The 13413-nt window shown below is 51.2% G+C and overlaps 6 protein-coding genes across 6 annotated transcripts; 3 read left to right on the forward strand and 3 right to left on the reverse strand.

The window, feature by feature from the left end:
- Positions 1–56: 56 nt before the first annotated feature.
- On the reverse strand, positions 57–2311 carry NCS54_00317500 (Zn(2)-C6 fungal-type domain-containing protein; the record flags this gene model as incomplete). Its single annotated transcript, XM_053148757.1, has 2 exons — positions 57–1829; positions 1883–2311. The coding sequence occupies 2 exons, from the start codon at positions 2309–2311 to the stop codon at positions 57–59; spliced, it is 2202 nt and encodes a 733-aa protein (XP_053004732.1).
- Positions 2312–2654: 343 nt separating this feature from the next.
- On the forward strand, positions 2655–3943 carry NCS54_00317600 (NmrA domain-containing protein; the record flags this gene model as incomplete). Its single annotated transcript, XM_053148758.1, has 6 exons — positions 2655–2742; positions 2792–2862; positions 2914–3125; positions 3175–3256; positions 3306–3597; positions 3648–3943. The coding sequence occupies exons 1-6, from the start codon at positions 2709–2711 to the stop codon at positions 3941–3943; spliced, it is 987 nt and encodes a 328-aa protein (XP_053004733.1). The 5' UTR covers positions 2655–2708.
- A 183-nt stretch (positions 3944–4126) lies between these two features.
- Positions 4127–4734, reverse strand: NCS54_00317700 (Hypothetical protein; the record flags this gene model as incomplete). The annotated part of the gene is made up of 2 exons (XM_053148759.1): positions 4127–4132; positions 4189–4734. The coding sequence occupies 2 exons, from the start codon at positions 4732–4734 to the stop codon at positions 4127–4129; spliced, it is 552 nt and encodes a 183-aa protein (XP_053004734.1).
- Positions 4735–6940: 2206 nt separating this feature from the next.
- On the forward strand, positions 6941–8566 carry NCS54_00317800 (Zn(2)-C6 fungal-type domain-containing protein; the record flags this gene model as incomplete). Its single annotated transcript, XM_053148760.1, has 4 exons — positions 6941–7184; positions 7240–7577; positions 7621–7754; positions 7804–8566. 4 exons carry the CDS (start codon positions 6941–6943, stop codon positions 8564–8566), a joined length of 1479 nt encoding a protein of 492 aa, XP_053004735.1.
- Positions 8567–9405: 839 nt separating this feature from the next.
- NCS54_00317900 (Hypothetical protein) lies at positions 9406–11395 on the forward strand (the record flags this gene model as incomplete). The annotated part of the gene is made up of 5 exons (XM_053148761.1): positions 9406–9808; positions 9859–10128; positions 10185–10224; positions 10286–10995; positions 11043–11395. The coding sequence occupies 5 exons, from the start codon at positions 9406–9408 to the stop codon at positions 11393–11395; spliced, it is 1776 nt and encodes a 591-aa protein (XP_053004736.1).
- A 284-nt stretch (positions 11396–11679) lies between these two features.
- On the reverse strand, positions 11680–12730 carry NCS54_00318000 (Hypothetical protein; the record flags this gene model as incomplete). The annotated part of the gene is made up of 5 exons (XM_053148762.1): positions 11680–11835; positions 11886–12070; positions 12128–12354; positions 12411–12500; positions 12549–12730. 5 exons carry the CDS (start codon positions 12728–12730, stop codon positions 11680–11682), a joined length of 840 nt encoding a protein of 279 aa, XP_053004737.1.
- Between the last annotated feature and the right edge of the window lie 683 nt (positions 12731–13413).

The raw sequence follows: 13413 nt of genomic DNA on the forward strand, positions 1-13413 counted from the left end.
TGTTTAATCCCAGGTTGATTAATTTAAAATATCTGATTTTGGACAGGTGAACGACATTAAGTCTCTAATCCCACAGTCCCCTCGACAAAGTTATCCAGAAAAGACATGTCCAAGTTTCCAAACTCCCAGTCTATGATAGAGTCCACAGGGAGTTCCTCGGTATTATGTGCCTTGTCTCCATTTTCGTTTACAGGTAAAGGAGGAGATTGAACTAGTGATAGATCTCGCCAAACATCCGCCGTCGTAGTAGCTGGTTGGCTGTCTTTCGCTGCCGTTTGGGTGAGAGTTGTCTGTGGCCCCTTTTCGGAACTTTGGGGCTCGATTCTGATGACGCAGAAATGAGGGATATAGATATCCATTATGGTGTCGTCATCGCTGAGCTTGACTCTGCACCCGAGATCCTCTTCCTTCTTGGGTTCTGTGACCAGGGTGACATTGTACCTGCCACCAGATGCTGCATCTTCCTCGATTGCGAGGAGGTGTCGAAGAAGAGTGACCACCCTTTTTGCGATCGGGTCATCGTTTTGGTGCACCACCTCTTGCATGTAACCCAGGATCTGCTCCAACATGCCACGGTCACTCAATCTCTGGTGTGCCAGAAAGTGAAAGCCGGCATTCTCAGAGCCTCGGTTGCGCTGATCGGTGATGTGTGCCAGACATAGGGCCGCGCTGGAGGTAAAGACGAGCAAGTCTACACCTCGGCAGTAATAGCTGGCAGACCTGAACTCCCGAAAAGGAGCGAATCTGGACAGAATCTCACGACTTGCCGTGACGGCCGTCATCCTATCATACTCGTATCCAGGCTCGACATTCGATCGCAATAGAAACGGTAGATGCACTTGTAGTAAGAGGTGATAGTACATGAAGTGATCGTTGAAACGAAGCGTCTCGCGGATTCTCTCCATGTGGCCGGCAGCAGTGGGTATGGTTGGCGCTACCCAGTATTGGGCGGGCATCGTGGTAGAAGCATCTTGCAAGATCCTTCCAATCTCTTCAGCGCTTCTTTTGTCATACATGTCTGAAAAGTTCCGTCGTAGAATGCGTCCGCATGCAACGGTGCAGAGACGATGCATCCGCTCCCATGGGATGCAGGAATCGAGGGCCTCGGCCTCGGCGTAAGAGTCATCAAACGAGCTCTGAGGTAGACCCAGCATCAAGCAGAGATATCGGTCGAATTGGATGAGGAGAGACCACATATCATCGGGCTTGACGCTGGCACCGTCGAGAGAGGGGGGTTCGACTCCCCGGTTCAGGCCCATTATCTGAGCAATTGCGACTGCTCGACGCGCGGCGAGCCATGAGCGACGGAGATTCCCTGAGTAGTTCTCGTACAGCGCCTCGAGAAGAATGCATTCGAGGCCTTCCAGCGAAGTAACAAGTTCGTCATTACAAGTCACCAAGTTATGGGCCGTTTTGACAAGTCGCGACATGAGTCCGTAATATTTGGTACTGAGGGTGCCAAGCTGTTGTGTAGATGACGCTGGCATGCCCTGAAGAAAGGTCGCCAGTATCAATAGTTTTCGGGCGACCAAGGTTGGATGCGATCCTGAAGGCGGCAGTTGTAGTAATTTCTTTGATGATGGCGGGGAACCGCTTGTTTGAGATAGATGTGTGCACGTAACCGCGCAAATGATAGATGAAGTTGCTATTGGGAGCCGGAGGATGGCATCCAGGTCCTGTGGGCTCGGCCAGGCTGCTAGGAGACCTCGGCGTAGGTGATCGTGATGTGCTGCTGTTGAATGATCTTGGTCTTCATCAATAGTCGTCTGTATTGAGTCTGTTATTGGCGTGGATCCTGGGTGTGAAGTAACCTCTTCTTGGGCATCTCTCTGAATAATCTCAGTATGCTGGAACTCGGTGAGCAGAACATGTTTCAACGTACCGATGTGTCGTGACATGATCGTTGACGAACGAGACGGCTGGACCGAAGTTCTGGTGACTGGGACCGGCTTGGCCTATCTCTGTAATTCCGCCGTCGTGATTCTGATATCGCCGGTGAGACCAAATCGTCTCGACGGGCGGCCTTTAGAAGCTGCCCAACCAAAGCCTCAACCTGGCCCAGCCTATCGACGAGCCCCTTCCTACTCCCAGGAGGAGGCGGCTCATCAGTCGCCTCTTGACTGACACACTCAGTCCCCCGGCGCTTGCAGCCCTCGCAGACGTCCTTGGTAGCGACCGAAAAGGTGCACCGGGCCTTTCGCCGCTTGCACTCCCAGCAGCTCTGCGTGCCCTTGCGGAGCTTCCGGGGCTTCGGGGCGGGTGCCGAACCGTCCAATGAGGGCTCTCGGACTATAGATGCCGTGTTTTCCATAGTTTGGAGTCGAGACTGAGCGTTGTCGGAATCCCGGTGAACGGAGGATGGGAGATGAGGGCGGTGGCTCGTTCGACCGCCGCTTTGACGGAGATCTGAGCCGGCATTAGTAATCCCCAACTCCGGGGTAGCGACGGCGGAATTAATCACAGTCATTAAGCCCGATTTGTGTTACTATCGTTGTGCAAAAGGTAAAATATTTGATGGACTGATTTTGTATTGTACAAAGTGTCCGTTCGATCGGCGGAGAGTGTATTTTTAGAATGCTAGAAAGATGAGGCTGCGCGACACGTATAAGTAGCTCATTTCTCCCATCACTTTACCATCTACCAAAGGCATCACCAACCAATCCAACTTCACATTACACACTCCTAAACCTTTCATACTCAAATACAAAATGGTCAAGATTGCTATCGCCGGTGGAGCTGGCAGTAAGTTCCTCACTCATTCGTCTTCACTTGGTCCTAATTGACCTCCCAGATGTCGGCCAGGAGATCATCGACGCTCTGGTTGCCAGAAACAAGCACGAGATCATTATTCTCTCGCGAAAGGTTCATATTTAAACCTTGCTGTCTTTGATATTCTGTTGCTAATCTTTTCAGGATGCTCCCGCCACGGAACTAGCTCCTGGAGTGAAATGGGCCACGACTAGCTACGACGATGTTGACCAGCTGGCTGGAATCCTGCAGGGCGTTCACACCGTGCTCTCCTTCATCGCCAACTCGCAGGACCCCAACGCCACGGCACAAAAGAAGTTGATCGACGCCTCGGTCAAGGCTGGCGTGAAGCGATTTGCTCCAAGTGAGTGGGCTACGTAAGTTGGCCAAACCTTGGTATTGCACGCCGACACCTCACACTCGCAGGTCCGGGCTCAAGCACGCCTTTTGGTATGCCTTTAAGGAGGAGACGCGCAGGTATCTCGCAGAGCTGAACAAGGATAAGAAGGTAAGTGAAGAAGATCTCCTTTTCAGCAACGCGACTAATCGTTCCCCAGATCCTCGAATACTGCCTCTTCCAGCCAGGAATCTTCACCAACTACATGACCTTCCCCTACAACTCATCCAAGCATGTGGATCTATTTGAAGTCCCAATTAACTTCCACCAGCGTCGAGCTATCGTCGTCGAAGGCGGCGAAGACGACGTCATCACCGTCACGACGGCTCAGGATTTGGCCAAGGTCGTGGCTTTGGCTGTCGAGTATGAAGGAGAGTGGCCTCTAGTCGGTGGCATTCAAGGTGCAAACATCACCGTGAGCGAGCTCATCAAGCTCGGAGAGAAGATTCGAGGTAAGTAAACCAACTTTTCTTAAGCGCAAAATGCTAATATCCCCACCAAGGTGCGCCATTCAAGGTGGAGAAGCTCAACACTGAAGATCTCAAGGCCGGCGTCATCAAGTCATCGTGGATGCCCATCGTTACCCATCCCGATGTCCCTCCCGAGTCCCGCGAAGCCTTGGCTGGAAGCCTCCTCGCGGGTATCCTGCTGGGTGGCTTCCATGCTGGAAACTTTTTGGTCTCCGATGAGTGGAACAAGCTACTCCCGGACTACAAGTTCACTCAGCCGGAAGAGTTCTTGACTGAGGCTTGGAAGGCGATTGAGGCTGGTGCCAAGACTGTTTTCACCGATTATTAGAGGTGTGGCAGCCGCGAGATTGGATACATAGACATCTTTGGGTTCCGTATACAACTTGACAAGAATCTATATGTGATATACCAGTCTGATCCACCCCCTCCACCACCACTATCACATCCGCCGCTATCACCGCCGCTATACCCTCCACCTCCGCCACCTCCTCCACTGCTACTGGGCCTGTAGTTATAGCTTGAAGAACCATAAGTATTGGAGTCATGGTGTTCAGCAACGCGAGCGGCCCTGACTCTAGCGGCTTCACGATCGTAGTGTTGCCAACGCGATGTGAACCCAATAACGTAGTTTCGCGGTGGTGGTGTCGATTTTCGTTCTATCTGCACAGGCTTATGTTCCTTTTCTGGAGCCTTGTTCTCCAGTGGCCAGGCCGGAGGATCTGCTGCTGGCATTTGCTGTACCAGTGTGCTCATGGCGTTGAGCAGGTGTTGATTTTGCGTGTTTAGTGCTCCGGTGTTGGGGCTCGTAGTCGTGGTCTGAGTGGGTTTGCGGTCCTCGAACGACTTCTTCCTCTCATCATCAGAGGTCCAGTCGTCTGCTGGGGGCTGTTTGCCATTGGGTGCGGGCCGGTTTGCAACCTGGTTCCATCGTGCTTGATATGGCTTTGGTGCCTTCGTTGATGCATCTACCTTGTTTGGTTGAGGTGCTGTAGCGGAATTTTCTGGGGTATTCTTTTCTGATGGCTTGCTCTGATGTTGGACGGGTCTCGGGGCCTCAGAAGGGGCATCTTGTTGTTCGTGCTGCTTCGCGCCGCGACGACGAGGGAAACAGAGACACATGCTGACGGTGTTTGTCAGGTCTTGGCCCAGGATGGCTTCTTTGGTGTGTGAATTTTGGCGGCTATCGGGCGAGAATTCACTGATGAATTGAATAAGTCAATAAGTTGGTGCACCTGACCAGCAAAGTTACCATCTGACATTGAATGCATATCTTTCCACAATCAAGAAATGGCGTGTTTATAATCACCAACGCCCCGCTACGCAGCAAATGCCAAGAAACCCCATGATTGAGCTTCGTCTCTCGCTTGCTTTTCCCCAATGGATAGAAATGACGCAGTCTCGTGCTCAATCTCGGTTCCCAAATTGAGCAAGACTGCCTGGAGTGGAGCAGCGAGGCAGAAACGAGCCCCCCGTAATTCTGTTTCAAGTTTAGAGACTCTTTCAGCTCAACGATGATCGCTCCTTTACACGTGGGGCTGCTGATACAACCGAGGTGACGGAAGGAAATACTCTGTTGGTCCTGGCCGTATCTCGGCCGAGAACATGCGTTCACATTTTACAGGAAGAGGCAGAATGCCAAGCATGGCAATCTATGCTTTATCAATAGGTAAAAATGGCTGAACATGTTAGGATGTCATAGGTGCATCTCAATAATATATGCGTCAAGTCAGCTGACGCACGACATGGCTGAGGAGATGTCACTAAGTGAAGGATATCTCTTATCAAGGCAAACATCCTCAAGGCCAGAAAGGACATGGCTCACAATATAGGGTGCATTTTGTCACGGTCTCACAATCAGCGCTTCACGATTCTTTCAGGGCAGCTGTAACAAAAGGAAGTGTCTTGTCGAAATTCTCAAGTTGGTATTCTCCCCTAAACACCTCTATAGCCCAAATTCAGTCCATAATCCCAAGATCCAGTTCCAATCAAATCAAACAGTCATTCTCGTGCGGTTCAACCTTCTGCATTTAACAGCCGCCGCCGCCGCCGCCTCCATCACCACCACCACCGCCGCCTCCTCCTCCACCGCCATCTCCTCCGGAGCATCCGCCCCCGTCACCTCCTCCAGAGTATCCCCCGTCGTAGCCCCCGATGTAGGGTGCAGTGTAGTGGTGATGATAGTAGCTGCTGCTGGAGCCGCTACCGCGGTACTTCTTCTTGTGTGCCATGGCTGGCTTTGCAGGGTAGTCGTAGCCTGTGGCCGGCTTCTTCTTTCGGAAGAATGGGAGACACATGGTTGTTGTTTTTCCTTGTAGGCTGTTGATTATCTTGTGTGTTATATCTTATGTGTTGTGTGTTGCCTTGCCCTTTGGGCTATGGTGGTGTATGTTGTTTGTGTGTCGCTTAAGTGATAGAGGAAAAGGTGTTTGATGAGGAACGTTCTTGTGTGAAGTGATTGAGAAGGGATCAAAGGCTGTTCTTATAGCTCTTGATCCAGGACTTTGATAGATTCAAATATGCATAGGAGAAATTCTAAGTCTAAAGCCTCGAGACCTCGTGGTTTATATAAACTTTCAAGATTGGAATGACGGCATCTGATCAGCCTCGCATCTGCAACTCTGCCTCGCCCTACGAGACAAGTTCAGCCCCCATTCACGTCATTCCAGAGGCGATGCATCAGCTCCAGGCACCCGAATTTCGTGTCTGATCATTCTAGAATCCTTCTAGCGTCGGCGCATGTCTCCTCCTTCGAGTGGTTGGTCTGATAAGGTGTGCACAGCCTCAGGGAAGATCATCAGACGCGTAGATCCACTGCGGGAACTCAGCCTTGGATCGCGTGATTGATACCGGATTGGGTTTCGGGCCGCTGAGAGAAAGCCTACAGTAGAAGCAAAAAAGAACGCATATGAGCTGGGCGTCTTGTTCGGACTTGACGCATGTCGCTTTACGAGCTTTGGACGTGACCAAAGCCATGGACTCATGCTTCAAGTGACGAGTGAAATGACGAAACACGTCCTGCAAGGGTGAAGATCTTGGCCACTCATTTTGCCGAAATAGGCATCACGCGGTGCCATATTTACGCACTATCACATCCCCACCAAACCAACACTCACATCTGTTACTGTACCATCCGTCGCCTCTCCCGTCATCTGTGTCACCCCAAAGTAAGCACCCACGTCAATCTCCCCGATCATCCCCCAAAGCAGAAACCGATTCGACCCCCCAGCCTCAACACTGCCGCTCACGATTCACTACAAAGAAAAGCATCGCTGCGTATAACCCCAGCGAGGAACGGACGCGAAGATCGGGAGTAAATGCGTCCATGATGAGCAAACCGTGCTGGGAATGCCTCAAGCGACGCCTCGTCTGCGACCTAGGTCGTCCGGGATGCCAGAAGTGCCAGAGTCGGGACACAGAGTGTCCGGGATACGATAAGAAGCCGCTCAAGTGGCTTCATCCTGGACAGACTAGGTCCAAGGGACGTCGCGCTAAGAACGAGTCCAACGTTATCCAGCTTGCTCTCAAGGACACGACGGAAGCGACCACACTCTTTGAAGCGATCGAGTACTGTATGTATGCCCCTTCTGATGCACCAGAATCCCCGCTCATGTGCCTACTCACCAGATAATGTCCACATTTGCCCCGATCTGGTAGCCAACGGCTCCGGCGCCACAACAAAGTCCCCCTTCATCATTCCCCTTGCAAACGCACCTTACGCCCCTGCTACCATCAGGCATTGCCTTGTCTCTTCAGCCCTGGCACATCGCATCTTGCAGTCAGAGCAAGGATTTGAGGAAGACCGTGCCATTCTCGCAAGCAGGCTGCAGACGTATCGTGGTGCGGCAATTCGTCACTTGGCTTGCGGGGTCAAGCTTGGTTCAGAGGTGGGATGGAACAATACCAGCGGTCGCGACGGCCGGGACGCCACTTTGGCTTCTATGCTGGTGTTTCTCTTTGCTGAGGTATGTTTCATGAGCGTTTTAGAATGTCATTCTCATTCCGTAGCTCCAGCAAAGTTTCTCTCCCAACTGGCGGCAGCATTGTGATGCTGCGCATACCCTTATCGATCTCTTCGGTGGTACGACACAGCTTATCCAAGAATGGCCTTGGTTCAATCATCTCTTTCGATATTTTATCCTGTAAGTATCGTCTTTTCGTCTCAAGTATTGCAATGCCAACCCCACTCAGGATAGACATCATGGGCACCGTCACAGCGCCGGCCCCAGAAGTAGAACGCACAAATCGTCAGCTTGAGTATATCGGCCTGCTACCCTCCATGTACGGCGTCGGCCTTTGGACCTCTCTTCCATGTCCCCCAGAGCTCCTTGCCGACATTATTCTCGTGAATCACATGCGAGCCACAGCGACAGATGACCCTCTTTTTGCACAGCACCAGCACTCCTCCGCCGTCGACCTTCTCAAACGGATCATGGCCTTTTCAGTGGAAGACTGGGCTGCCACCATCAACCCTTATCCTCAACCCAAAAGCTCTGACAAGACCGTTATCCAGCGTCAGAGTGAGTTGCTTGGCTGGCAACGTGTTGCCTACATATACCAGTCTGCCGTTGCTCTATACTGTATATCGGCCCTCCTACCCCCTCACTGCAACACAAACAACACCCAAACTACTTCTGAAATTGACGTTTCATCACTGCAATCCTCATGCCGCAAGGCTCTTCTACAAGATCTCAGAGATGTGGCATCGAATCCAAACAGCGACCTCCGAAAGTATCTCATGTGGCCGACCGTGATTGCTGGTGTCGAGCTGGATGCTGGCGACGACACGTCTAAGACCTTTATCCTGGAGGAGCTGGGATGGGCCAGTAAAGTGTTTGGTACGGCATCGCTTCTGGTCGCGCAGGATCTATTAAAGAGGATCTGGAACTCTGGCAGTACGAAGACAAAACGTTGGGACGATCTTTTTGACAGGCCTTATGCGTTTGTGATGTAAGGAGATGATGGGAGGTTTTCAGAAAATAATAATGCAAAGATACCCGCAAGTTCGAATACAACTGAGTCGCAAGCCCTTGGGCCCTGGACGAAACTATCTTGGATAGAACCAACTTGCTCTTGGCCACTGGGCACCAACTCTCCGCCATTATAGATTCCGCCCGATTACTCGTGGATAGTGATAATAAGGCCAGTATATGCTTCCACGCCGGCATCATGCGCGGTAGGAGATGAATAAAACGATCCTCTCGCCAAATTTACTAATCGAGAAGTCCTCGGTGCGGACAATGTGGGCTGTCACCCCGGACTCGGGACATGTGGGGTTCCCCGCAGACGGTCCGGGCTCCGTGAGGTGTAACTCGGCATGGGTTTGAGAGGGGACTGAGAAAGCCAAACTAGCCGGCAAGATGATGGGATATATGCATGGTTAGTCGATTTCGGGGCCGGTATTTGACTAGAAAAACCGTTTGGCCGGTGGATTCACTTTTGGCTCTGTTGGTGAGTAATGACTGTGTCTCTGGCCGCAAACTATACTACCCACGCATCACAGTTGTAACGGAGAATGATCTAAGCAAAGTGCCCACTGCTTTTCCTCTCCCGTAGGAAATTAGGCGGAAATTAAACCGGAAGGCCCGGTCATCAGTAAGCCTGGCGTCATCTCAATTGACGGCCCGGAGAGTGGTGGATCACTCGGTCCGACGGCCGGGACGAGTCCGAATATCAAGACTGACCCTAGGTCTTGCCGAGAGATTGGTCAAATGATAGCGTATTAAACTTGTTTGCGACTCCTTTGAAGATGTATTGCCATCCGTTGACTTGTTAATCTTTCCTATCACTGCCATGGCGTCCACCGATATCCAGACCCAAAGAGTCACCGACTCCGTTAGCGAAAGCAACCGAGACCTTTCGCTCGTTTTCGGACCAGAAAAGCCTGAGCTTCTAATCAGGTCCCTCGGATCGCTGATAGATGAACAAGCCGAGACCTTTGGCGCCCGGTGCGCTGTGTCAGTACCATGGCAGTCGACTCGGCTCTCGTATCAAGCTCTCGCAGACCGAAGCAGAGTGATGGCAAAAGCTATGCTTGCGATGGGCTTGCGGCATGGTGACCGTGTTGGAATCATGGCTGGTAACTGTTATCAGTACATTGAGGTCTTCCTCGGTGGTGCGCGCATCGGTTGTCCAGTCGTCGTCATCAACAACACCTTTGCCCCCGATGAGCTGGAAGCGGCTATTCATCGCGTCAGTAAGTATTTACACCAACCTGAGTAACTCTGCATAAGCTAACACTGTTAGACTGCAAGCTTGTCTTCGTCGCTTCCACGATCGGTCACCGGTCTCTCGAGGATCACGTCAATAGGCTGCTTCACCTCCATAAGCCCGAGTCGTTATTTGCGCGATTGGTCATCATCGGGGACGTAATAGGAGATCCCAAAAACAAAATCAAGCTACAATCATACGAAGATTTTATCGGTAGCTCTGAATCGAACGTGGCTGGAGATGATCTTCGGGAGGCTGAGACGCAGGTTTTGCCGTCCGATGTGCTGAACTTGCAATTCACATCCGGTATGGGAGCATCTTTGGTCTCACCATGGGAGTTTGAGGCTGACAGCATGAACCAGGAACCACGGGCATGCCGAAAGCGGCCTCCTTGACGCACATGTAAGGACGAACAACTGTTCATCTTCTCACATTCTCAAGTTAGCTGACATTTCTGGGCTAGAAACCTGATCAACAACGCAAGATTCAACGGAAATTCAATGCGACTGACAAAAGACGATGTCGTCTGCTGTCCTCCGCCACTATTCCACTGCTTCGGCCTCGTCATGGGATTCCTGGCTGCTTTCTCCTACGGCAGCACTATTGTCTTTCCGTCCGACACCTTCAACGCTCAAAAGGTCATAGACGCAGTCGTCAGCGAAAAGGCCACCGCGCTTCTTGGAGTACCGACCATGTTCATTGCCGAACTCGACGTTCTTGAGAAGAGCCCTGTCAAAATCAACACAATACGAACCGGTCTGGCTGCGGGCTCTCCTGTACCCAAAGTTCTGATGGAGAAGCTTCGGAAACGGATGAATATCCAAGGCATGCTGATTGCTTATGGAATGACTGAGACGAGTCCTGTCACTTTCATCACCTCCCTTGATGACTCGGAGGAAAAGATGCACAACTCCATTGGTCGAGTCTTTCCACATACTGGTGCCAAAGTTGTTGACATTGATGGAAACATTGTCCCGATTGGAGTGCGCGGTGAAATCTGCACCAGTGGCTTTGCTCTGCAAAAGGGCTACTGGGAGGATGAAGCGAAGACGCAGGAGGTGATGAAGAGCGACGAGAATGGGATCCGGTGGATGCATACTGGAGATGAGGGATACATCGATGAGGAAGGGTACGGGCACATCACTGGGCGCATCAAGGATATCATCATCCGTGGTATGTATCACCGGAATCGATATGAAAACGACACTGACAGTTTGCAGGTGGTGAGAACATTTCACCAAACGACATCGAAAACCGCCTCCTCTCACACCCCCACATTGCCGAATCCTGCGTCGTGGGCCTTGAAGATTACAAGTATGGCGAGGTAGTCTCGTGCTTCCTGAAAGCCTCGTGTCATCCCGAAAAGAGACCATCAGACGATCACGTTCGCGCCTGGGTCAGGGAGCATCTCGGCCGCGTCAAATCCCCTGAGCATATCTTCTGGATGGGCGATAAGGAAGTCGGCCATGATCTCCCCAAGACAGGGAGTGGAAAGTATCAGAAGCATCTGATTCGTGATATTGGGAATGCGATATTGAAGAAGAAGAGGATGGGCGTGACGGCGAAGCTGTGATGGAGGTGAGCTTGTGTATGTATTAGAGGCCAAGATTAGTAGTATTCATAGACGCTCTGTTACTTGTTACCGATGAAATCATGGATAACATACATTAAAGTAGTGAGCCTATGAGATTCAAATTTCAGAAGCTGAGAGACACCTTCAATCTGTTACAATCACCATTTGAATTGACCCCTGCTCTTGGACATGCTTGGCCCCGTAGTTGGATCTCAGGCTCTTGCACTGAACGAACAACCCGAGAAACTAGGATCGAAAAACTTGTGATAGTTATGCCACTTTCCTTAACCTTGGTTCGCCCTTGATCTCCTGCCCCTCACAACAACAGTCGACAAGTCTCCAATCGGAAGCTGGACCGGAAAGTCCAAGATGGCAAACATCATAGCAACGAGGATATACCAACCAGCGAAGCAAGTCACAAACAGACATGCGCCTGCAGCCTATAGAAGCTTGTTAATAAATGAAGAGATGAATGCTGGAGTTGACTTGCCTCGCATAGACGCTGAGCCAGCTTCGTATTGCCTGCATAGTCCTCGGCCCAGACCCAAAAGGCTCCAGTCAAGAGGAATAGGGCTGGTACCAGCGTCGCAAAGATGATGACAAAGACAACATTGGTCCTCAGAGCGCAGACGAGATAGACTATAGCTAGAATGCCCATGGCCAAGATCCAGAAGCCTTCAGACCTTGTCAACATCATACCTTGCTTATAGACGTGAATGTCGTAGCACTTACCTAGGCTGGCGTTGAAGCCCCGAGTGGCCAAGCCTTCTGCGGATGACTTGGCATCGGCAGGTGCGTAAAAGGAGAATGCACCGAATGACGGGTTGAGAATACCGCCAAGGGAGAGCCAAAAGCAACCAAGACTGCAAAAGACGATAGAGGGAAAGCTGTTACCGAGAACCCATTCAAGGATGCCACTGAGCACCATGAGAAAGCCACCCATGAAGAAGTAAACAGGGCTGATAGTAGTTAGCAGGCAATACAGAGAGGCTGTCAGACAAGTACAAGAACATACATCGTTGCTGCGCCGAAACCGCCAGCCCCTCGCCAGCCCATGAGGTCGCAGGAGAAAGGCATAAGAGAGAGCAGGAATCCAATAAGTCCCCTGTGATAAGTGTTAGTTGCGACAAGTTATATGAAAGCGCAGACCGACATTGGAGTGGGATTTCCAAATGTGTTTCTGAGGTCTCCCTTGACGGCGTTGGGGGGAGAGAGGTAGAGTTTCTCGAATAGTTCGGAGCTCATTGTGATGTTTGCAGCAGAGCGGACACTCTCAATGGCATTCAACTGACCCCCTTCGAGGTCATTGCCATTCTGGAACTTTTCGGTAGTCATTGCGAGTAAAAGATGGATGCTAACTCAAATGATTGATTGAGGTGCTATTGTGAGATTGTGTGCGTCTTCTCGGGCTGACCATCACTTTTTTATAAATGCCCAAAATTGGCTTGATTGTCTCAACTGATCGCAATCTTGAATGAACTGCCGTGTCCTCAATAGTCTTCATTCCCGATCTCTTGAACGGGAGTTGTGAACATGCCGCTCCCGTCTACAGTGATTGAGCCAATCATTACACAAGCCGACCTCAAGTCTGGTCGGAACCCGGGTTATTCTGAAGCTAAAAGCAGTTATCCAAGAGATCGGCGAGATAGTCTCAAAGTTCATTGCTGACATGCGCAACTGCCGATAATCAATCATCGACCAGAACCTTCCAGAGACCCGAAAACCTGGGAAAGAAATGTGCGTGCTCGGGAAACGGCCAATGGTCACGGTCCAGGACGTCCCCGGAGCTAAGAACCCAGCTTCTCCTAGCGCCGGAAGGTCGTGTATTTGCTCGGAAAGCCGCCAATCCAGTCGTTTCTCGGGATTGTCGGACCGCTCATTGCCTGGTCGGGAAATATTTGGAGACGGGAGAGGCTGGTTGGAGAAATAGGGTAGGTAGCTTGGCAATTGGCTTGAGGGGGTGTCTTTGAAATTGTCACAGCATACAATTCAGTAACTAGGTGCATTATTTACAGTGG

The sequence above is a fragment of the Fusarium falciforme genome, chromosome 2 (genome assembly GCF_026873545.1).
Source record: "Fusarium falciforme chromosome 2, complete sequence".
Taxonomy (NCBI): Eukaryota; Fungi; Ascomycota; class Sordariomycetes; order Hypocreales; family Nectriaceae; genus Fusarium; species Fusarium falciforme.